Below are 27,489 nucleotides of genomic sequence, written 5' to 3' on the forward strand. Positions count from 1 at the left end.
TGTGTCTGATCATTTTCAAACCAAACAAAAACACTGACATACTGAATATTTATGCACACAGAAATTATTATTATTCCTGAAAAACTGTTCCTTCTGTCCTTTAGAATAAAAACTCTACACGACTATTCTTCTGCCCACCTTGCTGTGCTGCTTCATGCTCTGATGTTCTTTTTCTGATATAGCTCTGAACTTCTTCCCATCTTCTCTCAGCTTCTTGTAGTTGAACCTTATTTTAAAAGAAAGAAGAAAGAGTTCTGGCCTTCAGCATACTAATACTACACATTATATGGCAAATCATCTCTTTCTACTTGTGTTGCCAAAACCATTTTTTTCCGTAATTTCCTTCCTAAAACTGCAAATTTGCAAGGCCAGGTCATGATGCATGAACAAAGATTAACACATTAGTGGTTATTTCAACCATATAAATTCCCAAACTTTTGGACCCCAAGATTCCTATTATACTAACTGTTCTAATAGGTGGACTTTATTTTCATCACCTCTTTTAGGATAGGCCTGTACCTTTACTGACAAATCTTACATCATAAGCATCCAAAAATTCAAGCAAAGTGACATTGTATTAATAAATATTTGTCAACAGTGATTTAAGTATAAAGAAGACCAAAGTAACTAGAACTTTAATGTTATTCATCCACCTGGATGTATAACACCTGTACATTCCAACAAAGGTAATTAACTATAAAAACCATAAATAATGCTTTAACACCACCAGCAAGATCAATGTGGAATAAAAGCCATCCAAAAGTTATTCTTTTTTCTCCCTAGCATAGAAAAATATTAAAATACTGAGAAAAGTTTATATTCTGGCCCCCACATTCAGCTTATTTTTCTGCCAATTTAATTAACCCTCAAGTCTTTTGAGATTTGAGGTGATGACTATTTGTTGCAATAGTCTACTTATCTTTTTAACAACCACCTTGAAAAAGCAGCTATTTCTTTTCTTACAGATAAAAAAAAAATCACTACAAATATGTTAAAACCACAACAAATCAGTAATAGTAAGCACTTCTAGAGTACTACAAGGTCTGAAAAACATTTTTACACATATTCATTTCATCCTTAAACAGCAGTCATTCCTATTATACTGAGTAGGAAACTAAGACTCATGAGGATTGATCATAAGGTACGCATCAGTAACAGTTTCTGAACCCAAGTCCAGCACTGTTCAAGACACCATACAGTCATTTTTATGTTAGCACTCTCATTTTCTTGTGGCCATGCCACTTCAAACAGAACAGAAATTCTATTAAGACTCAAACTACAAAAAAAAAAAAAAGACTCAAGCTACATTCTTTGAAGCTATATTTTACATTTCGGTTACCATTCACTGTCGTGCTCATGCAAAATTATCAGGTTTACACAAGGGCTTAGCGCATCTCTGAAAAATGTGTGAGTAAATCACCTTCAACTGAGCAACTGCTTGCTCGGCATTCTTCTTTTGACTTTCCTCCTGCTGCAACTTTCCTGTTTTCTCTTTTAGTTCATTCACCAACCTAGCACAATCCTGGCGGTACTTGTTCAATTCAGAAGACTGCCTGAATATAAGAACTGGATTAATGAAATTTACAAAACAAGCACATGAAATAAGCAAAACTTCTGATATTCTTAAGCGGACATAAAAAAAATTAACTCCCAGTTCACTCTTTCTTTCTGGGTTTTTTTCTTTTTTTTGCTTTTTGGAGGGAGGAAGGCTGGGCAACTGGGGTTAAGTGACTTCCTTAAGGTCACACAGCTAGTAAGTATTACAGTTTTATTTTTCTTTCATCTCTAAATGTAGGTATTAAAAAGAGTCGGTAAGAGTTCATTACCCTTCTTAAAAACCAATTCAAAATTATAGCTACTGTAAAAGGAAGTCAATGTCAGATATAATTTTTAAAAATAATCTGAGGTTTATTTTTACATATCATGAACAAATTTAAAATACTATTCATCTTATACATTACACATCTATTACTCCTTCAAAAGAGAAGACATAAGAGCATCCTTTAAAATTTATTCATTTGAAACTTTACAGTAACTAGAATTTTGTCTTATATCAGAACTTCAATACAAAATTGATTTTTTTTTAAATCCATGTTAATCTGAAGATGGTACCATTCACATATGAGTATAACACCAGGTAACCTTCCTTTCAAAGGTTTAAAGAGACTTCAGTCTGATCTATTCCCACTTCATGTGAAGTTTGTAATTATAATTTTTTTTAAATGTGGAATGAGGGTTTACTATTCTATTTAACAAGGAAGCATAGGATACATGGAATATGACTAGATGTGGTCTAATAAAAGCAAACTAACTAGTTCAATGACTAGGTCTAGTCACTCACTTTGAGGATCTATTGATCCTGGAGGGGACAGGGAAGAGATGGAGTTCAATGAACTGGGGGAAGCATGGAGGAGGGGAGATTTACATGATGAGACCTGAACTTTAGGAAAATCACATTGACAACTGAATGAAGGATAAATCAGAGTGAAGAGAAACTAGAGGCAGGTAGGCCCACCTGCAGGTTAAGATAATCTGATCATAAGGTGATGAGGGCCGTGTAAGAAGAGGCAATATTTCTGGAAGACGTTGGAAAGGTGAAATGAATAGGCCTTGACAACAGAGTGGATGGAGGAGTGGGGGAGAGAGGAAGATAATGAACAGCCCAGAAGGACACCTAGTTTATAAGCATTAGGGGGAGGGAGGACAGTATTGCTCTCTATAAGATAAAGTAAAGTAGGAGGAAGGGAGGGTTTACAGTGTAAGATAAAGAGTTCTGGTTTTGGACATGTCACTGGACATCCAGTTTGAGGTGTCAAAAAGGTAGTTAAAGATGTGAGAATGGAAGTCAGTAGGGTGGTTAGGGTTGGATTAGCTGAACGAGAATCTTCATCATAGAGATGTTATCAATGAATTAAAAGGGACTGATGAAATCCCAAAGTCAATTAGCATAAAAAGAGAAAAGGGCTCAGGACAGAACCCAGTAGGACACCTAAGGTTAGAAGGTGGAATCTGGATAAGGATCCAACAAAGACAGTCTGACAGGTAGGAAGAGAACTGGGAGAGAGTGACAACCCAAAAACTCAGGAGAGAAGACCATCAAGAGGCTGATCGCCTGTGTCCAAATCCACAGAAAAGTCAAGAAGAATGAGCACTTTGGCAATTAAGAGATCATCTGTAAATGTGGAGAGAAGTTTTGATTAAATGAGGCTGGAAGACTAATTAGAAGGATTTGTTAAGAGTGATAAGGAAAAAGTGGAAGAACCTTTTATGGACACCCTTCTCCAGGAGTTTTGCCACAAAATGCAGAAGAGATAGGACAATAGCTGGCTGCGAGAGAAAGATCGAGGAAAGGATCTCTAAAGATAAAGGACACGTGGGCATGTCTGTAGGCAGCAGGGACAAGACTAGCAGACAGAAAGAGCTCGAAGTAAAGGAAAAGAGTGGGGATGGAAGGGGGGTGTCTGCAGTTGGGAGCCACGGTGCAGGTCTTAGCAAAGACTGAGGTAACTTCTTCATGTTTCCTCCTCACCTTTGTCTAGGGACTTCCCTGGCCTCTTTGAAGTCCTAGCCCTAATTCCATCTACTGTAGGAAGCTTTCCCCGGCCCTTCTAACTCCGCTGCCTACGCTCTCTCAGCGACTCCCTGTTATCGCTTGTCTGTCTCTCATTTACCACGGGACTTGGCGCTCCTCGGAAGCCGGGACGATATTTTGCTCTTTCATATCCCCAATGTCTATCCTACTGCCTGGCATACAACAGGTGCTTAATGAAGGCTTACTAACAAACGAGATGATACAGAGTTCTGTCAACATTGAAAATGTGATCAGCCAAGAAATGATAATGAGCACCAAAAACCAAAAGGTCAAATATAAAAAACAAAAGCACCACAAAGTAAAAACTAAAGCTTGAAATAATAAAACAAACAAACAAACAAACATATAAACATGTATTAAGACCAGGAAGTTTTCAAAGTCTTTCTGCAGTTTAAAGAGTTCATCTTCAAAAAGGAGACAGAATTAGACCTGTGCAAATATTGGTGTTCTTAGTGTAAAGGATTAATAACTAAATTACTGTTCTCAAATGAGACAATAAGCATAAACAGTTTCCATCACCAATCAGCAAATGCATTTTAATGACTAATGAAAAAAGCATTACTACTAATTTTTCCCACTCAGACAAAAATAGTTTTAACTAAACAGTCTTCTAGGCTAACATACTTGCTTTCAATTTGGTTAGTGGTGTTGCTGACAGCATCTCTCAGAATACCATTTTCCTGCTTCAAGTGGGTAATTTCTGCTTCCATTTGCTCACGGACTTTCTGAAACTATAAATAAAATTATTTTTTGTTTTAAATTACCTGTAAACAAATGGAAAAACACAAAAACTACTTCATAGAAACTATATCATAACAACAAAATGGCATCAAAAAACAAAACTTGAGAGTTCATTTCATACAAATCAGTGTCAAAAAAAGTTAAACAGTCAGAGGTTTCAATATGGAATGTAAAATTACAGTAAAGTGAACAATACAAATTAAATAGATACTGATACACTCATCTCAATGTCATGTTATATTATAGAAAAAAAGGCACCCTGGCAGATCACATATAAAAAGCAACAGTAAAAAGAGATAAGTATGTTAATTACATTACACTTAAAAAGTATCACAGGTTGTGAAATAGTATCAAATCCACCTAAAGACAGAGCAATTAGATACTCAATGGTAAGACAAACCTAAACAATGGGGGAGAAATAAAAAACAAAACCATTATGTCTAGGAATTGACAATGTACTCCTTCCAAACATAGGAAAATCTAACAAACATTTACACAAGAAAGAAGGTAAGGACCTATATCAAATTTTAGATTTAGCCATGCTAGTTCTCTGGTGACAACCTGAAGGGAAATGAAAGGATTATAATTATTTTTCAGGTAGGCATATCACCTTTACAAAAAAACCTCATAAACAAATGAAGAAAAACAGGATGATTAAACGATCCTTTACTGACTATAATGTCATCAAAAGTATAATCAGTGAAGTGTCTCTGCAGAAAGAAGTAAAATTTAAATGGAGAGTAAAGGGGGCAGAGCCAAGAGTCAGAGTAAAAGGAGGAATTTGCTTGAGCTCCTAATCCAACCACCTCCAATACCTATAAAAAAAGACTCTGAACAAATTTTAGAGCCACAGAATCCACAAAGAGAACAAAGAGAAACAGAAGTCTGATAGGAATGGTCTATTGCACTGAGCTGGGAGCCAAGCACAGTCCTGAGTGAACGAACTGTAAGGGTCCAGACCTGGGGCAGCCCCAACCAGCAGCCAGACCAACCAGATCAGACTTCAGGAGAATGAATCACCCGCAGCTCTGGCAGTCTAGACTTCTCAACCCATAAACTCCAAAGAAAGTAAAGGTCAGTAGGCAGCTGGTGAGAGAAGAGCATGGTCCACCCCCCCACCCCCCCAACCAGGGTGGCAGAGGTATTGGAGGCATGGCTGCTGCTGCCTCTGGAAATCCTGGCTTGCAGATCATAGGGGGACCAAGCGACCATTCAGAGGGTAATCACTCTTGCTTTGACCTGCTTGGATATGGGTCCAGGCTTGGGTGGTGGTCCTGGGGTGAAGAATGCCTATGTGCCAGAGCTTGTAGTGACTGTAGAGAGGGCACCCTCCTCATAGCTCTGACAACAACTGTAAAAACCCCAGCAATTTGGGACACAGCTCTCTCCACTCTGGAAGCAGAGCTCTACCATGGCAAAGAGCTCAAAGGTCAAGTAATTGGCTGGCAAGATGAGCTAACAGAGGAAGCACAATCAGACCATAGAATCTTTTTGGGGGGACAAAAAGGATCAAAACATGGAACCAGAAGAAGACGACAAAGACAGAACTCCATCATCAAAAGCTTCCAAGAAAAGTATGAATTGGTCACAGGCCATGCAGGGGCTCAAGAAAGATTTCGAAAACCAAGTAAGAGAAGTGGAGGAAAAATTGGGACGAGAAATGAGAATGATGAAAGAAAATCATGAAAAGCCAGTCAACAGCCTGACTGAAAAAAAATAATACCTTAAAACACAGATTAACTCAAATGGCAAAAGAGGCCCAAAAGACCAATGAGGAGTAGAATGTCTTAAAAAGCCAATTTGGCCACATGGAAAAGGAATTTCAAAAACTCACTGAAGAGAATCATCCCTTCAAAATTGGACTTGAGCAAATGGAAGCTAATGACTTTATGAGAAATCAAGACACTACAAAACAGATCTAAACAAATGAAAAAATAGAAGGCAATGTGAAACATCTCACTGGAAAAACCACTGACCTAGAAAAGATACAGTAGAGATCATTTAAAAATAACTGGAGTGCCTGAAAGCCATGATCAAAAAAAGAGCCTAGAAATCATCCTTCAAGAAATTCTCAAGGAAAACTGCCCTAATATTCTAGAACCAGAGGGCAAAACAGAAATTGAAAGAATTCACTGATACCCTCTTGAAAAATATCCCAAAAAGAAAACTCCTAGGAATATCATAGCCAGATTCCAGAGCTCCCAGGTCAAGGAGAAAATATTACAAGCAGCCAGGAAGAAACAATTCGAGTATTATGGAAACACAATGAAGATAACACAAGATCTAGCAGCTTTAAGGGATCGAAAGGCTTGGAATATGATATTTTGGAGGTCAAAGGAGCTGGGATTAAAACCAAGAGTCACCTATCCAGCAAAACTCAGTATCATGTTTCAGGGGAAAATATGGTCATTCAGTGGAATACAGAACTTTCAAGCATTCTTGATGAAAAAAACCAGAGCTGAACAGAAAACTTGACTTTCAAATACAAGAAGCATGAGAAGGTAAACAGGAAAAAGAAATCATAAGGAATTTATTAAAGTTGAACTATTTGCATTCCTACATGGAAAAATGATAATTATAACTCATGAGACTTTTCTCATTATGAGGAGAGTTGAAGGGAATATAAATGTATACATATGTATATGTATTTATAGATGTGTATACATATATGTATGTATAGGAGGGTGTATATGTGTATAAATATATGTGTACATGTATACATAGACAGAGGATGCAGGATGAGGTGAATATGAAGGGATGACACCTAAAAAATAAAGAGGTGAGAGAAATATATTAGGAGAAGGAGAAAGGGAGAGGCAGAAAAGGGTAAATTATCTCATATAAAAGAGGCAAGAGAAAACTGTTACAATGGAGGGGAAGAGCAGGAAGGTTAAAAGGAATGGGTCAATCTTACTCTCATTAAATTTGGCTTAAGGAGGGAATAACATACACACTCAATTGGGTATCATACCCTACAGGAAAGGAGGGGGGAAAGGGATAAGAGGGAGGATAATAGAAGGGAGGGCAGCTTGGGAGAGAGGGCAGACAGAAGCAAATACTTTTGAAAAGGGATAGGGTCGGGGGCGGAGCCAAGATGGCGGAGCAGAAACACGACCTTCCTGCAGCTCTGGCTTCCACCTTCCCTAATCCATGTAAAAAGGGGACTCTAAACAAACTTTGGAGCTGCAGAACCCACAAAATGACACAGAGAAGTTAACCTCCCACTGAAGACAGCCCGGCAGGCTAGCAGGAATCCAGCTCAGCGCTCTGGGAGCTGAGCCCAGCCCCACACCGAGGCTTTAGCCCCAGGGCGGTCCTGACCAGCCAAGGCCAGAGGGACTCCAGATCAGCAGCAGCTGTGGCCATTTCCAGATTTATCAACACATAGATGCGAAGGACAAAGTGAGAGGTCAGTGCAGTCTGGACTTTGGGACCAGTTAAGTGGGAGTGCCTGGCTTTTGCCCCCAGGGCGAGAAGCCGCTGAGGTGCTGGCACAGCCAGCCAGTGCCGTGTGGCAGCTTCAGCTCCTGGCCTGCAGAGTGTAGGGGGACCAAGCACCAGTCTGAGGGGTAATTGCTCTTGCTTTAACCTGCTTGGATCTGGATTGCAGTCTAGGGTGGAGGTCCTGGGGTGCGTGTCCAGCTTGCCTCAGAGAGGACACCCATCTAATACCTCCAGCAACTGAGAAAACCCCAGCATTTGGGACGAAAGCTCCCCTGTTTGTTGGCAGAGTCCTACTGTGGCAAAAAGCCCAGGGGTCAAATGAATGAGGGGTGACAAGACCAGGCAAAGGAAACAAAGCAGACAGAAGATTCCAACATTACACTCCTATTTTGGGGACAAAAAAGGAGCAAAGCATGGAACAGGAGGAAGACAGTGAAGTCAGAACTCCTGCACCAAAAGCTTCAAAGGAAAATACAAGCTGGTTAAAGGCCATAGAGGACCTTAAGAAGCAGATAAGAGAAGTGGAGGAAAAACTGGGAAGAGAAAGGAGAACAATGCAAGAAAATTATGAAATGAGAGTCAACAGCCTGACTGAGGAAAATCACACTTTAAAAAATAGACTGACTCAAATGGCAAAAGAGGCTCCAAAAGGCAATGAGGAGAAGAATGCCTTAAAAAGCCGAATTTGCCAGATGGAAAAAGAATCTCAAAAGCTCAATAAGGAGAATCATGGCTTCAGAATTAGACTGGAGCAAATGGAAGCTAATGACTTTCTGAGAAACCAAGATGCTGTCATGGGAAAAAGCACTGACCTGGAAAAGAGATCCAGGAGAAATAATTTAAAAATTATTGGACTACCTGAAAGTCATGATCAAAGTAAGAACCTAGAAATCATCCTCCAGGAAGTTCTCAAAAAAAAAAAACTGCCCTGATGTTTTAAAACCAGAGGGCAAAATAGAGGTTGAAAGAATCCACCTATCACCTCCTGAAAAAGATCCCAAAAAGAAAACTCCTAGGAATATTATAGCCAGGTTCCGGAATTCCCAGATTAAGGAGAGAATATTACAAGCAGCCAGGAAGAAACAATTTGAATATTGTGGAAACACAATCAGGATAACCCAGGATCTGGCAGCTTCTACACTGAGGGATCGAAGGGCTTTGGAATATGATATTCCGGAGGGCAAAGGAGCTGGGATTAAAACCAAGAGTCACCTACCCAGCAAAACTGAGTGTCATGGTTCAGGGGGAAATATGGTCATTCAGTGGAATACAGGACTTTCAAGCATTCTTGATGAAAAAAACCAGAGCTGAACAGAAAACTTGACTTTCAAATACAAGAAGCATGAGAAGGTAAACAGGAAAAAGAAATCATAAGGAATTTATTAAAGTTGAACTATTTGCATTCCTACATGGAAAAATGATAATTATAACTCATGAGACTTTTCTCATTATGAGGAGAGTTGAAGGGAATATAAATGTATACATATATATGTATTTATAGATATGAGAAAGTAAACAGGGAAAAGAAACCATAAAGAACTTATCAAAGTTGAACTATTAACATTCCTACATGGAAAAACAATGATTGTAACTTATGAATCTTTTCTCAGTAGTTGAAGGGAATAGAAATTTATATATGTGTGTGTGTGTGTGTGTGTGTGTGTGTGTGTATGTCTATATATGATGGTATATGGGCATATGAATACATATGTGAATGTGTGTATATATGTTTACAGGTGTATATAGATAGAGGGCACAGGACCAATTTAACAGGAAGAGATGATACTTAAAAGGTGAAATTAAGAGGTGAGAGAGGAATATAATGAAAGGAGATGGAGAGAGACAGAATGGGGTAAACTATCTCATACAGAAGAGCAAGGGGAAATGGTTACACTGGAGGGGAAGAATAGGAAGGCAAAAGGGAATGGATCAACCTTATTCCCATTGAATTTCGCTTGAGGAGAGAGTGAAATACACACTAAATAGGTTATCTCACCCTACAGGAGAGTAGGGGGGAAGGGGATGAGAGAGGGGATGATGGAAGGGAGGGCAATCTGGGGGGAGGGAACTTGGAAGCACCCACTTTTGAAAAGGGATGGGATTGGGGCGGCCAGGTAGCACAGCAAGTAAGAGCACCAGCTCCAGTGTTGAGAAGACCTGGAGGTCGAATCCCGGGCTCAGACACTTAGCACCCACCCAGAAACACCTGGCTGTGTAACCTTGAGCAAGTTACTTAACCCCAATTGCTTAGGGGCGGCCAGGTGGCTCAGCGAGTAAGAGCACGGGTTCCAGTGTTGGGACGACCTGGAGATCGAATCCCGGGCTCAGACACTCAGCACCAGACCCAGAAATAACTGGCCATGTAACCTTGAGCAAGTTACTTAACCCCAATTGCTTAAAAAAAAAAGGGATGGGATCAAAGTAGAGAATAGAACAAGTGGGAGGTGGGATAGGAGGGAGGGAAATATAGTCAGTCTTTTACAATATATCTACTATGTTATTGTTTTGCATTAGCCACACATGTACCACCTATACTGAACTGCTTACCTTCCCAGTAAGGGTGGGTGACAAGAGAGGACACACACACTATTATCAATACTATTTTACATGTAATTGGGAAATAAGATATCCAGGCACTGAGGCATAGAGATCCACTGGAAAAGTCGAAAGGGGTATGGGAGAAAATATGGGAGAGAGGAGATTGGAGGAGGGGATAGCCTGTGGGTCTGCTATTTTGGGGCGATGGATAGGGGAAAAATGGGGAGAAAATTTGTAACTCAAAATCTGGTGGAAATGAATGATGTAAATCAGAAGTTAATAAAGCATTTGGAAAAAAAAAAGTTAGGTTCAGTGAAAAACATTTGCAGGTACCCAACACATGGTATTTACATTAGAAAGAATGCATAACTAGACATGTACAACCTATATTGAATTGCTTGTCTTCCCAGTGGGGGTGGGTGAGGAGGGAAGAAGGGAAAGAATCCGGAAATCAAAGTTTTAAAAACAAATGTTAAAAAAAAGAATTTTTTTTTTTTACATGCAACTGGGAAATAAGATATACAGGCACTGCGGTATAGAAATCAATCTTGTCCTTCTAGAAAGTTAGAGGGGATAGGGAATAATATAAGAGAGAAAAGATTGGGAAAAGGGGTATTCAGTAGGCTTGCTATCTTGGGGTGTGGGGTCGGGGAAAGATGGGGAGAAAAACTGTAACTCAAAATCTTGTGGAAATGAATGTTAAAAACTAAAAATAAATAAATAAAATGTAAATAAATAAATAAATGAATGAATGGAGAGTAAATAATTTCAACCTTAAAAATGTGGGTTAAAGATGGACTCAAAGTCTGGAGGACCTGAGTTCAAATCCGGCCTCAGACACTTGACACACTTACTAGCCCTGTGACTTTGGGCAAGTCACTTAACCCCAATTGCCCTCGAAAAAGCAAAAAAACAAAAAAAAAATGGACTCAGAGTACAGAATGAAGCATATTTTTTCATCTTTTTTTTCCCTCCAGAACACTACTAATGCAGAAATTTTTCCACATGACTTCCTATCTGTAATAGGTTTTGTGTCTTCTGTCTTCCTGATGGATGGGGAAAAAAGGGAAGAGGGGAAAGGAGAGGTAAGCTCTGGAATGGAAAATAAAATTGAATAAAATAAATTTTTTAAAGAACGTGAGTTAAAAAGAAAACCATAGAAACAAAAGATAATTTCAAGCAAAAAATAGAGGTGGGGGGCATTGGGGAAAGGGAGGAGGTAGTGAAGAGAAAAGAGAGGAGACAAAGATTCACTCTACTATTCAAAGCAAAAAAATGTAACATTTTGAAAAGAAACATGAAATTAATGTTCAAATGAATCTTTCCAACACTCCAAATTACATTTTTCCAATTTAGCCAGTATACGTAATAGGGAAAAAAACAAAGGAGTCAGTCAGCTAGAGGGGGAGTAGATAGAGAAATAGGTCTGGAGTCAGGAAGATTTAAGTTCAAATCCAGCCTTAGCCACTAACTAGCTATGTGACCCTGGAAAAGTCACTTAACCTCTGCCTCAATTTCCTAAAAACTGTGAAATGAGAATAATAAATGTACCTCAGAGGGCTTTTGTGAAGATCTAATGGAATATTTATAATAAATACCTCTTTGAACCCCTTTCCATAAGACCATGAAAGAGTGCACAACGAATATTCCAATGGGAGTTCAGGTTTAGTCTCATTTGAATTTCAAACAATGCAAACATACCTTCATCTGCATCTGTTGAGCCTCTTGATACCCAACATGTATTTTGTTCTGTAAAACATTAAGTTCTTTTTCTAGAGTACCAATTCGTTCTTTCATCCTTGTTATAACCATGTTACTTCTGTCTTTCTCTGTCATCATCTCCTAAAATTGTAAATCAAGAAAGGAAATGGAATTTTTTTCAACTAAAAGCAAAAAAAGAATCATAGTATTTTTAAAATCTTAAATTTAAGTGAAGCAATCAAATCCTGAAATGTTTAAAATACTGACAGCAGTCAACACAATGGCTTTTACTTATGTACGTTATCACCTACTTTGCCTGTAACTTCTACTGACTCATTTTTCAATTATATTCTGTAGCTCATGAGAGGAGTGAAGAACTCTTTCTATATTCAGGATGGACTAGTAAGACCATTTTAAATCTAAACAATTATCTTCCCTATTTCTAGAATAGGAAAGAGAGAGATAAGCCTCAGAATCAGGTTGACGTCCTGCTCCTGACCCATCATGGCTGGGTGAAATTAGGAAGGTCACCGAACCTTTAGGCTGCTCTCTAGGGCTATAAATTACAGAGAAGCTGTTGGCCCACATGATAGAAGGAATTTGCTCTTCGAGGAGCTGTCTATACCAATGGATTAACAGGCTCGTTCTTTTCCCTTTCCCACCTGATATTTCACCCAATATTTTCTCAAATATATTTCCCTAAATACAAAATTACACATGGACTAAAGGCATTTTGCTCAAAAGGCACTAAAACTCCTTTACCTGCACATAAATGTAAATAAAACACAAATAAAATTCAAGGACACTAGTTCAATTTACTCAAAGTCTACAATGAACATCTTTCAACTAAAACCATCCTTCAGAAAAAAGGCATGTGACAGCATGATCTCTTCTTACCTACTTAAATCTTTTTTGATAATCAAGCTCAATTATTTCTTATTTTTGACTTAAGTTACAGCACCAGATGGTTCACTGAACAATCATTATCATTAACCCAGTATGTATTAACAATATCATTAAAACCAAAGAAAACTTAATAAATTTATAAAAGAAAATGTTCCCTTTGTTTTATAAAGCTCTCAATAAAATAAATAAAACTCAGAACCACTGCCTAATTCTTAGAAAAGGGTTCCTTTATCACCTATTCTGAGCCTCTGTTGAAGATACTGCAGTACTTACAGTAGAATTACTTTACCTGAGCTAACTGCTTACACTGATCCTTTGCAATAACAGCATCTTCTTTCACAGCAGCAAGTAACTTCTCTTTTTCTTGAAGCTGATGTACAACTGCAGCTACTTCACCTTTACTAGACTAGAATGAAAGAAATCAAGACAAAGCCAATAATCATGATTTGTTAAAGAGTTCCTACAAAGAGTTACCCCTAATGAGCAATAGTGTAAAGTCTCTTCTTATCTCCGAAGTTGATAAATGATACAGAAGCAGTATGTGGCTCAGAAATGTATATCCATAGTCAAATGGATATAATGGAAAATCAAACCAGGATCCATCTTACAATCAATAATTCCCACACCAAATACTTTAAAAGCTATGCTTAAACCAAAACAGTTGCCTATTTCCTCATTCTTAAAAAAGGGAATGTCTGCCAAATAAACACAAGGTCCTTATCAACAGCATTAAAAATCAACCAAATTGACTAGCACCAATCAGTAGTTTCCACTAAGTCAAAAGACTGGACAGCAAATCAGGAGGGAAACAAAACGTACTACTGTGTAACAACAGTGACCAAAAAGAGGAATGATGCTATGCATTTCGTTTCTAAGAGCGAATATAATGATGTGGCCTTACTCCTTACCAGGGCTAAACACCTCTGCTTGTGTAGAGTGAGCCCATTCTTCCTCCCCCTGTGTCATCTCCCCTTGTCTACTCCTGGCTATAAACATGATCATGTCTCTCCTATCTTGAAAAAACCGTGCAATTCATCTTTCCATTGCCACTATCACCCTATCTCTTCTGCCCTTTGTAGCTAAACTTCTCGAAAACATCATCTACAACAGGTACTCCCACGTTCTCTCCTCTCACTCTTACCTGACTGCTCCTTCTCTGTCTCCTTTCTTGGATCTTTATCCAGATCATACCCTCTAACAGCAGGTGTTCCTCAGGATTTTCTATCCTGGACTCTCTTCTTTTTTCCCCTCAAAACTATTTCACTTGGTGATCTCAGCAGCTCCTGCAGATTTGTTTGTCACTCAGTCCAGTCATATCTGTCGCTGAGTGAGCCGATTTGGGGTTTTCCTGGCAGATACTAGTGTGGTTGCCATTTCCTTTTCCAGCTCATTTTACAGATGAGGAAACTGAGACAAACAGGATTTGTCTCACAGGATCACAAAGTCTAGTAAGTATCTGAGGCCATATTTTAGCTCAGGAAGATGAGTCTTCCTGACTCTAGGCCCAGCACTCTATCTACTGCACCACCTATAACTGCCCCATGGATTTACACACCATCTCTATGCTGATGAGTCTCAAATCTATGTATCCTGCCCCAATCTCTCTACTGACTTCAAATCTCACATCTCCAACTGCCTTTCAGACATCTTGAACTGCATGTCCAGTAGATATCTTAAACTCACTAAGTCCAAAACAGAACTCGTTATCTTTTCACATAAACCTTCCCCCAACCCTCCCCTACTCCTGGAGAGGACAAGACCATCCTCAGACTCATGACCCAAAAGTCAGCCTTGACTCCTCGCTATGTGTCACATTCCATGTCCAAACTGTGGCCAAGGCTTGTTGATATCATCTTTCCAGCATCTCTCAAATATGCTCCTTTTCCTCTGACGCTGCCGCCACTCTGGTGCAGGCCGTCATCACCTCACACCTGGATGAGATCACACCTGGAGAGACCTCAAGTCTCTCCCCTATCCGATTCATCCTTCCTGTAGCCACTGAAATGAGTTTCCTAAAATGTAGGTCAGCCCATGTTACTCCCTACTCAATAAACTCTAGTGGCTCCTATTGCCTCCAAGAGAAAATACAAAATGCTCTGTTTGGCGTTCAAAGCCCTTCATAACCCACTCGCCTCCTACCTGTCCAGTGTTCGTACACCTTGCTGACATTTAGTCTCAGATTCAGTGACACTGGTCTCTTTGCTGTTCCATGAACAAGACAGGCCATCTTTCCCTTGTGGATATTTTCTTTGACTATCCCACAAAACTAGAATATTGTCTCTCCTCATCTCCACACCTCCTGCTTTCCCAGGCCTCCTTTAAGTCACTACATTCTATCTTCTTCAGGAAGCCTTTCTCAATCCCTCTTAACTCTGTGCCTTCTTCTTTTAGTTATTTTCTATTTACCTTGTATGTAGACTGTTCTGTATGTCTGCTTGCATGTTGTCTCCTCAATTAGACTGGGAGTTCCTCAAAGGCATGACTGTCTACTGCCTCTGTTTGTACTCCCAAGGTTTAGCACAGTGCCTAGCACACAGTCAGCGCTGAATAAATGCTTATTGATTGATGTTACCAACATTGTAATTTTAATTGAACTTTTTAAACATCTCCTACATTTCCCACTGTATGCTAGTACAATATGATCACCAAATATTACAGAAGATGTCAAGAGATTATGTTAGTCGTAGTATTTCACTGAACAATGACAAATAATGGAAAAGGGGAAAAAAAGGCTGCTAAACCAGATTATTCCAAGAAATGTTATCGATAAAACAAGAACAATTTCATTTCCCAATGGACCAAATGTGCCAGCATTTATATAGTGATCTAGTTTTATCCAATATGATACAATGGAAAGAGAACTGACTTTGGCGAGAGGATTTGGGTTCAAATCCTGTCTCTGAAGCTTACTACCTGGGTGACCACCTGAGCAAATCATTGAGCCTACTTAGGCCTCAGTTTCCTCATCTGTAAAATACAAGAGTGGAATTAGAAGACTTCTGACTTTCCAGCTCTAGCCTATTATCCTATGATCTACTGACAAAAAGAGAAGCAGCCACCACAGTTGGGCTCCCATTCAATTTCCTTCCAGACATATGGATATGACACTGTGAGGTGGAGGAGAGAATAGTAGGATTGGAATCTTCAGATCTGGATACAATCCCTGGCTCTAACATTCACTAATTGTGTCAAAGTCACTTTATGTTTGAGTCACAACTCCCTCACCTGCAAAACGGGGGCAAGAATATATTCACTACCTACCTCGTGCAGATGCCACAAGGAACTGATCTTATACATTTCTATGAAGAAGTGACAACAGATAAGATTTACATTGATTATAACTTATTTCTTGTTATTCTTAACTTGACAAATACAAGCATTGCCATGTACAAAGAACAAAAGATTATATATGAAGCCGGACATGTGTAACAGCCTATTTTTTCCAAGTAGATAAAAAATTCAATAGTTTCAAACCTGCTCTGCTTGTTTTTCTCTCCCTCTGAACTTACTCAGTTCTTCTCTGTGGATTTATTTATTTTAAAGTATTTCAATGACCCTCTTTTGTTTGATATCACTATCACTTAGCCTCATCTTCTCCACCCCTCCCTCTCCAGCCCCCCGAAAACCTCCCTCATAGCCAATAAGCATAATTAAGTAACAGAAGCATATATCAGCCAATTTCTAAAAATGTATGTCTCATTCTACACCTCCAATCTATGGCCTCTGTTAGGAAGTGGTTATAAGCATGCTTCATCATCAGTCCTCTGGAGTTGTGGCTGGTCACTGAATTGGTCAGCTTTTTAAAGAATGACACAATATTTAAAAAGATGAAATCAGGAACAGTGGCGTCCCTAACCAAATATAGTACATACAAAACAAATCCAGGCTGAGGGCAGTTTCAAAGCTAGATGTAATTCACTGAAAAGGGGGGAATATTCTAAAAGAAAGGAAAAGCTCATTGATGGCATTTTTGCCATTCCACTCCCTTTCCTTTTCCCTGACAAAAAAGATAACTGAGAAGATTACAAAATTAGCAACACATAAATCCAATTTCTCATTTCTATAAAAACATCTGAGCATGGTGTCTGCAGTCAGAATAACAAGGAAACACAGGAGGGCAACATCCAAGTTTTTTTGCACTGCTTTCTACAACAAACTACATCTTGAGAGTCACACAGGTGATAAAGAGAAATGAAGTTTAGCTCCCCTTTCTGTCTCCTTCTCCCATCAAACTGTAGAGTAGGGACTATACTGCTTTCGCTCCTAGTAAGAACATGATAACTGCTTTACTTGTTATTCATATAGGGTCCTGGAGCAAAAGGCTCCAATAAAAAGAAAAAAAAAGGAAATGATGCCAAACTGTGAAGAGTCCTAAATGTCAGACTTAGCAGTTTGGACTTATTTTTTCTAGGAATAACTGCTTATCTGAATATATTCTGAAATGACTATTAATTATTAGTCACAAATGGACAGTTCTACACATCTTGAAGTATCAACATTATTCCTTTGCTCTTAATTAATCTATATTCTGAGTAGGTAGGTGACACGGTGAATAAAGTGCCAGACCTGGAATCAGGAAGGCTCATCTTCCTTAGTTCAAATCTAGCCTCAGATACTTACTAGCTATGTAACCATGGGCAAGTCATTTAAGCCTCTTTGCCTCAGTGCTCTCATTTGTAAAATGAGCTACACAAGGAAATGGCAAACCACTGCATAGTGTCTTTGCCAAGAAAACCTCTAATGGGGTCAGGAAGAGTTAGACATGACTGAAATGAAGCAACAATAATCTATATTCTATATCTAAATTAATCTTTAAACAAATAAATCTGATTAAAAGCAAAAAACTTAGTTCAAAAAGTAGTCTTCTGGGGGCAGCTAGGTGGTGCAGTGAATAGAGCACAGGTCTTGGAGTCAGGAAGATCTGAGTTCAAATCCAGCCTCAGACACTTGTCACACTTACTAGCTATGTGACCTTGGGCAAGTCACTTAATCCCAATTGCCTCGCCTTCCCCCCCTCCAAAAAAAGAAAAGAAAAAGTCGTCTTTTAAGTTAGTAAATGTAAACACAGACTTAACTGCTTACCCACATCTACAATTCTTACCATTTTCCCCCTCGATGAATATATACCCAAACATAAGATTACCTTCTTTAAAGCATCTTGTATGGCACCAGACTTCTCCTTTAGCAAGTCTACAACACAAAGAGCCTCAGTTTCAGAGAATATCATAGTCTTCAGGGAGAAAAGGAAATCCTTAAATTTTACCTCTGCATTTTCTGAAATGAAGAAAGATAATTCAACATAAGTATCTATATGGCATAATTCAAAACAGACCAAAATTAAACAGGAAAAAAAGTATGTAAACTAGCAATGAACTCAAAGACCATTAAAAAAAATTGCTATTTAAACGTTATCTTTAACAAACTACTGAAAATAAATTTGTCAAAGATGGATAGATAAGACATAAAATTATTTGAGGATGTAGCAGCAAATTCTCTTTTATGACAAAAATCAGAGACAGTATATATAAACAATTCCAAAAAGATATTTAGAGAAACTCTACACTTACAAATGACCCATGCATCTCAACATCTGCCTGACAGCTCATCTTTCTGCTGTTGGAACCCTTCTCCATGTCTTCCACTGAAATCCATTACTCTTGTCCAAAAGAGTCCCTTACCCCATTCGTTTGCCAAACTGTTCACCCAAACTCTAAACTCAAGTATGCTTGGGGCTCAAAGCAATGTATTAGTACAATAGTTCTTAACCTTATTTCTCAAATAACTCTTTGTGTATGACCATTAAACTAGAACTAGATCCTTAAACTTGAACAAGTCACTTAGTCTCTTTCTCAGTTCCTCATCTACACAATCAGTTTAGACCAGTAATTTCTAAGGCTCCTTCTGCAGCCCTAACATGACATAAGATTCTATGACATCACTGTTAGCCATGATTCAATATCTAATGTACTATAATAGGTTGTGCAGGTATTTTTAAGGAGACTAGAATTAATTTGCTAATTTTATTACCTTTGTCAGTTTCGTTTTTCAGTTTCTTAGTTCCTGTTTTTTGGATCCCTTCTACTTGATCACTTTTAACCAGATCAATCACTTCTCTCTTATCTGCTGCAGGATTTGGGTCAGAGTTATCCATCAAAGAAGTATAAGAACTTGAGTGACTATGAGCTGCATCCACCATTGCTGTTTTGTAAATTCAACAAATCATTGCTTTTTATAGTAAATTAAAACTTAAAGAAAAACATGCAATTTAGGGTAAATACATGATATATATTAAAATTTTACACTTCTAAGTGATACTGTTTCTACTACAAGGGTGAGGAGGAGGTCAGTGTAAATCTTTTTAAAAATATTTCATATCTATATCACATAAATGTACCTTATCACTTTGAGGTTACTCAAAACTAAAAGCTTTGAAACAACATTTTACCATTATCTGTTTTTTGTTTCTTTGATGAAGTTTTCTTTTTTCCTGATCCACTGTCTTTAGTCTCTTGGGGGAGGTGGAGTGGTTCTTGTTTTTGGGTAGGTGACAAAACCACTTCAATCTTTTTATCCTGGTCATCTAAAAAAAATGATCATTAATGTATTACACGTAACAGTAAAGATATAACATGTATAAGCAGTCAGTCCAAGCTTAATTCTGTATGCTAGACTTTTTTCAGTATTTGGTATCACCTGTAGTTATATGCCTTTACGGAGTAAAGCAGTTCTCAGTAATATGTGCTGATGTACTATAAAAATCACCGACCCTGGAATCAGACCCTTGACTCTGACACTTACCAGCCACGTAGACTACGGGTAAATCATAGCCAGAGACTTAGTTTCCCTATCTATAAAGGTTTGCAATAATACTATTTGTACTTCCAATCTAAGAGTTGTTGTGAACAAAGTGTTTTGTAAATCTTCAGGTCCTACATAAATGGAAATTATTATCCTCCATTTATATTTTAAGAACTGAGAATCTATCAAAATTTGACATCTATTGTGATGTCAAGGAATAGTTACAAGACACCAGGAAAGATATATTTCAAAAACTGGAATTAAATTTAACATCTATTCGGATGTCAAGGAATAGTTTCAAGACACTAGAAAGGAAATATTCCAATAACTGGAATTATACTCAGTAAAGAAGACTGCATACTGAGACTAAGGAGATAACACCAAAATCATTTGTGCTTATTAAAAAAGGTATCTTGAATCAACATAATTTCTTTCTCAACAAATAAAAATGTTTTTACATTATTATTATTATTATTTTCTAAAAGGGTACTTGCATTTACAGAATACACCAAAAAGAATGCTGGACTTGTAGGTATAAGACCTGTGTTATAATCTTAGCTCTGCCCCTTATTAGCTATTACATTGGGCAAGTCACAATTTAGATAATTCTCAATTTCTTCATCTATAAAATGGGATGATAATATACTACCAACCACACATGGCTGATGTGAGGTTGAAACAGAGATAAAAGTGATGATAGAGTCATCTCTTACTCTTCCCTCTGGTCTTAGTAAAAGAGTTATCATTATCCTTACTCTTATTTAAGGCCAATTCTCCTTTTTTTCCCCCATCATCCCTCTATTTTGATAGTATTTATTAATTATTGCTTCCTTCAGGATTCTGTTCTAGTAATCAGCTCTTCTCTCTTTCCCCTGTATCCTCAAGCCCTCCCTTTTCATTGCCTCCTATATCTATGCTTCCCAAAAGGCCAAAGTTTCTCCTTTTGTTTTGGGATTGGGTTTTTTTTTTTTTGGCCTAGGGCAATTCGGGTTAAGTGACTTGCCCAAGGTCACTCCTTTTGTTTTTTTTAAAGTCTCTCTACTAACTGAGTGCTTCCCTCCTTTATTGACAAACATTTTTAAGTACTCTACAACAGAATCATAAGATCTTCAAACTTTTCCATTCCTTATCCCCAACATTCCACTGAAAGTTTTCTAATGACTTCCTTATCACCAGGTCCAATGGCCTTTTTTTTTCTTTCCCCATCCTCTTTGACCCCTCTGCACCATCTGACATTGTTGAAACTACCTCCTGAGGAAGAGGCTCTCTTCGTTACCTTGCTTTGGGAAAAGTAAGGTATGTGCTTCTTTTACTTCCCTATAATTTCCTCCTTCCCAAACCCTTAATGTAGACATTTCATCACAGGGTCTTTTTCTGGACATAATCTCTGTCTCTTGGTAACGTATCTCAGTCCTAAGGTCTCAACTACAATCTCTAATTTAGCTCTCCAATCTATGGCTATATCTCTAATATCTCTTCCAAGAAACCCATAGGCTCTCTTGCCATGTATTCAATACTATATACAGGATCTCTCCCCTTAAACCTCTGATTCCACTCTAGTCTGTAGCATCACTGTTTGCACTGTTCTTTCTTCTCCACGTGTCAGATCCAATCTGTTATCAAGTCCTGCCAATTCCACCTTAACATTTTTTCCCATCTATCCTTCCCCTGCTCCATTACCATTACCCTGTTACAGGACCTCAACTCCATTCTTCTACTCAAATCCGGCTTAGATACGTCCTAGCTATGTGACACGGGGCAAGTCCCTTAATCTGCTTACTGAGTTTCCCCAACTGTAAAATGGGTACAACGCCTCTAGGGTGGCTGTGAGGACCAAAGGAGATATTTGTAAAAACTGCTTAGCACAGTGCCTGGTGCACAGGAGACAGGACATCAATGCGTATCCCCTGCCTGTTCCCTACACTGTTTATCACATAGATTTATTTTCCTGCTTCTAGTCTCTATATTCATCCTTCCTCTTATCTATTCCATCCTCAAATCTATCCTCAGTCTAATCTACCATTCATAGCACTGCTAGAACAAACTGCCTTATGCATACATCTTGTTAGGGCAATATATAAGTGGCAAGAAGAAATCACTGAAGGGTTCTAAGCAAAGAAAAATGTTAAATCTTTTAACATGGCATTCAAGGCCCTCTACCATCCGGTACCACACTACCTTTCAAATAATAAGTATTATTATTAAGCACCTGTGTCTATTAAGCACTGTCTATTAGGTATACAAATGTGAAAATGAAACAATCCTTACTCTCAATGAGCTTATATTCCAAGAGAGGAGAAAACAAGAACATGTAAAAATACAGACAGTAAAGTGTGGGTATATATATATAAAATTTCATATATACAAACACATGTGTTTATGCACATGTGTGCATATATGAACACATATGTATGTACATACATGTAGATGCACAAGAACAATGTGGTTAAAAAAATAAGGTAGTTTGGAAGGGAGAGCTCTAGAGAAATCAGGAAAGGATTCATGCAGAAGATGGTACCTGAACAGCATCCCAAAGCCAGTTCTTAATGGCTTTTTCTCAGTCCTCATCCTTGGCATCTCTGCAGCATCTGACAGTGTCAGTCACCCTCTTCTGGTTGATATTTTTTTCCTAAGGGTTTCCCTGACTATATTATCTGGTTTTTTTCCTACCTATATCACTATTCCTTCTCAGTTTCTTTGGCTGGATCTTCATCCAGGTCACTGCTGCTAACCACAGTTGCTGCACAGGGTTCTGCCTTGGGCTCTCTTCTCTCAATACTATTTCACTTGTTGATTTAAGCAGCTGTCAATATATAATTATCTCTATTTTGAGTATTCTTGAACCTACTTATCCAAACCTAACTTTTCTCCCAACCTTCAGACTTGTATCTCCATTTGCCTATTGGACATCTCCAAGTAGATGTTCCACAGACATATTAAGCTCAAGATGTCCAAAAATGAACTCCTGTCCTTCCCCATCCCACCTCCCATTCTCTCCAAAAACCCAAAAAACACAACAATTGCTCTTTCCAAACTTCCCTGTTATTGTTGAGGACACCACAGGCTCACAACCTAACTGTTATCCTCAACTCTTCCCTCTCATCTCACTCCCAAACTCAATCTATTGTCAAGTCCTCTCATTTCTACAATATTGAAATGTCTCATATATACCCCTTTCTCTCCTCTGGTACTATCAACTACCCTAGGTGCAAGACCCTCATCATCTCACACCCAGACTACTGCAACAACCTTTTGGTTAGTTTGTCTGTTCTGGGTCTTTCCCCACTTCAGTCCATTCTTCAAAACCATCTTCCAAAAGAGTAGGTCTAAACCATGTCACCTCATCTATTCAGTAAAATCTAGCAGCTCTTATCTCTAGGATAAAATATAAAATCCTCTTTATCATTTGAAATCCTTCATAATCTGGCTCCTTGCTACCTTTCTAATCTTCTTTTACTTTAGTCCCCTTCATGTAATCTACAATTTAATCATTCTGGCCTCCTTACTGTTCCACACAAAATACTCCATGTCCCAATTTAGGGCATATTCCCCAGCTGTCCCTGAGTCTAGAATTCTCTTCATTTCCACTTCTTATCTTCCTTCAGATCCCAGCTAAAGTTCCCCCCATCCCCAGAAGGAAACACCGATGGCAAGATCTTCCTGATCTCCCTTCATTCTAATGCCTTCCCTCTACTGATTATCTCCAGTTTAGCCTGTAAATATCTAGTTAGTACATAGTGTTTTTATGTTATCTCCCCCATTAGACCATGAGCTCCCTGAGTACAGGGGCTGTCCTTTGTCTTTCTTTACATCAGTGGCACACAGTATACTGCCCAGTCCATAGAAGGTACCTGATGAATACTTGTTGACTTTACTTAAAGGAAGAGAGGGACACTAAGGCCTCTAAGAAAATATGTCCCAGGGACAGAAGATAGCCAAGGCAAAGGCACAGAGACAGGAAATAGAGTTTCATGTTTGAGGGAGTACAGGATAGAATAATATTCAATGAGGGTAGAAAGATAGGCTGGGGTCAGGTGGTATAGGATTTTAAAAGCTGACAAGAGTTTATATTGCCCAGAGGCAACTGAAGGTCACTGAACATGGATGAGTAGGAGATTTACAGAATCAAATTCACACTTAAGGAAAATCACTTTGGCAGCAAGTGAAGTATAGGATAAACCAGAAAGGTGAGAAACTGAGCCAGGAAGGCCAATTAGGAGGCTATTGCAATAATCTAGGTGACAGGCATTGATGGTCTAAAATAATAGCTCTTTGAGAAGGGGCAAGAATCAAGAAGCACTGTGAAGGGGTAAACTGCAAGATTCAGGAACTGTCTTGATATGTGGGGTGAGGAAAAATAAAATGCCACACTTACAAAACTGAGACGTTGGAAGAATAGTGCTGCCTTTCCAGCTTTTTCCTATATTTCTCCTCTCCATGTATTTAAGGCTTCAGCCAAACTGGTCCATGCATCATGAGTATAGATTCCATGTTTACCTGCTTTCCCTCTGCTAATACTGTCCCCTATGTCTGCAAGGTTTTCCTCTAATTTCAAACCATCCTTTAAAGTCCAATCTAAGTGTTATCTTCTCCACAAAGATTTTCGTAGAATCCCAAGTTGGGTTTATTTCAACGCACCTTGAGCCTCATAATGTACTCGATCCTCACAAAAATCCTTCCAGGCTTACTTGGTATTATTATTATCCTCATTTTACAATTGGGAAAACCGAGGAAAATAGAGGTTAAGCAACTTGCCCAGGGTCACACAGCTAGTGAATGTCTAAGGCCAAATCTGAACTTAGGTCTTCCTGCCCCCGGCTTAGTAGTGCTCTGTGCACCACTTGCACCAACTGCTGCTTGGTAGTAGTTCTTTTAGCCTAAAGAACGTGCATTGACATGACTGAGGCTTTTGATAAATCTAAAAGAAAAATACATCTCCCCGATGCCTACTACAACTATAATCAAACAAGAAGCTGAAATACAGGGTAAAATGAATCAGATACCAGATTCTCTTTATATTATATATAATATATACATATATATTATACCAAATTCTGTACTGTGCTGTTAGATATAATACTCAATCTACAAGAAGAATATGTGTTAAAGTCAAGCACAAAACTTGTTTAGAAATATATTCACCCTGGAAAAGAGAGTGCCAAAAAGAGGGGATGCACCAACTGGGGAAGGGCTGAACAAGTTGTGATATGTGATACTGATGGAAGTCCACTGTGATGTAAGAAATGACGAACGGAATGGTTTCAGAGAAACTTGTGAAGACTTATGGGAGCTTATGCAAAGTGAAGTGAGCAGAACCATGAGAACCATTGTACGCAGTCATAGCAATATTGTAACAATAATCAACTGTGAAAGATTTAGCTTCTCTGATCAATACAATAACCTAATACTATTCCAAAGGATTCATCATGAAAAATACTTTTCACCTTCAGAGATAACTGGCAAACTCTGAGAGCAAACTGAAGTATATTTTTTTTTTAAAGAAAAAGAAAATAGAGCACCAAGCACTCTGAAGCTTGCAAAAGTTTCTATTACTTTTACTGAGGAAAGCATTTCTTGATGAAATTATTCTGTTCAATTTCCCCACTTAAAATCCTTTTTTCTTAAAGAGAGTCAAAGGGGAAAACAGCTAAAAAAAAAATCTATTCAGTCTATCCATATATTTGGGAGAGGTGGAAGAACTGTACTGATTATAGGTTAGAGACTGATTTTTCATCAGTACTAGTGGCCATTCACACTGACTTTTAGACAAGGTAAGCTAAAACCACTGACAACAAAGGTAAGTAATATGTTTTAGATCTCCATCGTAGAGAGCAGAGCTATTATATTAAGAGCTTGTTAATCTTAACAGGCAATCTGGTATAATGTGTTGTGGATCACTGTTTATCTGGTGTTAAGGTTAGTCTTCTTCATGGATTCAAAGGAGATTCCTGTTAGCTATCCTTTTGTTCAATGTATATGAGACGACTGAGAAAAAACTATGAGTATTATAGGCTGCAATATCATTATACTTTGGAATATCAGTTCTGTATCTTCTTTCAACAAAACACTGAGCTTTCATGACTGTTCATGGCTAACCAAATTAAACTTGGATTTAGCAGGCTGGCTAAAATTTAATGAGCCTGTACTGAAAGTAAGAGAATTTAGTGGGGATATCTGAAACTTTTATTTCAGTGGACATCATTGCTCTGACCAAAGAGAGAGATTTACAGTTCTGATAACTTACTACATTCATTCAGGAACAAAGGGTCTACCATATGACCTGGGTGAATTTGACCAAATTTTAAGACAAGAAAGTTAATTTATTTATTGCAAAACAATGTATTCTTTAAAATTTTTTTGCTCCTTGGATGAAGGGCTTTTTAGATAGTACACACCATAAGTTTCTATTTCATGCTTTAAGTTTTAAAGCAGTGAGTTTTGGGGGGCGGCTAGGTGGTGCAGTGAATAGAGCACCAGCCCTGGAGTCAGGAGGACCTGAGTTCAAATCTGGCCTCAGACACTTAACACAAAAACTAGTGTGACCTTGAGCAAGTCATTTAACCCCAACTGCCCTCCAAAAAAAAAAAAAAAAAGCAACAACAAAAAAAAACCCAGTGAGTTTTTATTCCAATTTTAAGCTATCTGAGAAAATTTTTTAATTCAATAGAATATTTCCAAAGACTAAATTTCTCAATATAAACCCTCCCAAATATCTCTGTTCTTCCAAATTCTCTCCATAATCATCCCATTTGGCATATTTGGTCCAATCCAACAATTCTTCAATCATATCAAAGTGATAAAGAGCCAGATGAGAATAAGGCTTGAGACCCCTAACCACTGACAAGCTTACAAAGTATTGTTTCTATAATACATGCTCTCTCCAGATAGTCAAATAGTGTGAAAACTGAAACTAAAAGCATCGCATTAAGCATGAAAAAAGTTGTCTAAAATAACTAAATACTGATACTCACTGGACAGAGTAGTACTATTTAGACTAAATCTTTAGGAGTTTCAGGAAGACCCTTAAGATTAGCCTCCTATTAGTATCTATGGACTATTGTGACCTATTTTAATTATATAATTACAATTCAAATTCCATGAAGAGATGAGTCTCAATGAATGTTTGCTATGTTTTAAATTTTTTACAAAAAAAACTTTAAAGAGAAAAAAAAATCTAATTTTTCTAAAGTTGATTTTTATCTACCCATCAAGTTTTATCCAAAATAACTCGGTGAAAGTAACAAAGAAGAATACTGTCTCCATTTTCATTAGTACAACAATTTCATGTGAACTTTCAATCAGGCTACTACACCTTAGTGTCAGATCCAATCCCTGAGGGATCAGAGCCCTTATTATCAGAACACCAAATTCATTCAAAGAATGTGGCTTTCCCTCTGTATATAGAAATCAAAGACTCTTTAGCAAACCACAAAGATAAGAGCATCCCCAGGAGGGTTGGATATGGAGGCAGCACTATGTAAAAAAAGTTAGATTTTTTTTTTTTTAAGTCAAAGGACCAAAATGTGAATCTGACTTTGAACTTCTTGTATGACCTTGGGCAATCATTTAACCTCAGTTTCCTCATCTATAAAATGAGGGGACTAGGGCGGCCGGGTGGCTCAGCGAGTAAGAGCGCCGGTTCCAGTGTCGGGATGACCTGGGGATCGAATCCCAGCTCAGATACTTAGCACCACACCCAGAAATAACTGGCCGTGTAACCTTGAGCAAGTTACTTAACCCCGATTGCTCTAAAAAAAAAAAAAAAATGA

At 38.2% G+C, this 27,489-nt stretch overlaps 1 protein-coding gene across 17 annotated transcripts in view; it reads right to left on the reverse strand.

Annotated features, from left to right (window-relative positions):
- KTN1 (kinectin 1) overlaps positions 1-27,489 on the reverse strand; it is a 155,928-nt gene that overhangs the window by 88,883 nt on the left and 39,556 nt on the right. For 16 of the 17 annotated variants that reach the window (XR_011169002.1, XM_069091744.1, XM_069091754.1 and 13 more), the window contains 8 exons: positions 19,368-19,502; positions 18,950-19,120; positions 18,066-18,196; positions 13,212-13,328; positions 12,017-12,157; positions 4,217-4,323; positions 1,421-1,553; positions 139-226 (listed from right to left, as the gene is read on the reverse strand). Coding sequence is in view for 16 of the 17 variants with exons in the window: in XM_069091744.1 (XP_068947845.1) it covers positions 139-226; positions 1,421-1,553; positions 4,217-4,323; positions 12,017-12,157; positions 13,212-13,328; positions 18,066-18,196; positions 18,950-19,120; positions 19,368-19,502 (1,023 nt within the window). In the remaining variant the exon portion in view is untranslated. The remainder of the gene's footprint in view (positions 1-138; positions 227-1,420; positions 1,554-4,216; positions 4,324-12,016; positions 12,158-13,211; positions 13,329-18,065; positions 18,197-18,949; positions 19,121-19,367; positions 19,503-27,489) is intronic. The other variant, XM_069091750.1, reaches the window with a different exon arrangement.

The sequence above is a fragment of the Petaurus breviceps genome, unplaced genomic scaffold (assembly GCF_028583685.1).
Source record: "Petaurus breviceps papuanus isolate PSGF00001 unplaced genomic scaffold, PetGlider_PUasm1.0 189, whole genome shotgun sequence".
Taxonomy (NCBI): domain Eukaryota; kingdom Metazoa; phylum Chordata; class Mammalia; order Diprotodontia; family Petauridae; genus Petaurus; species Petaurus breviceps.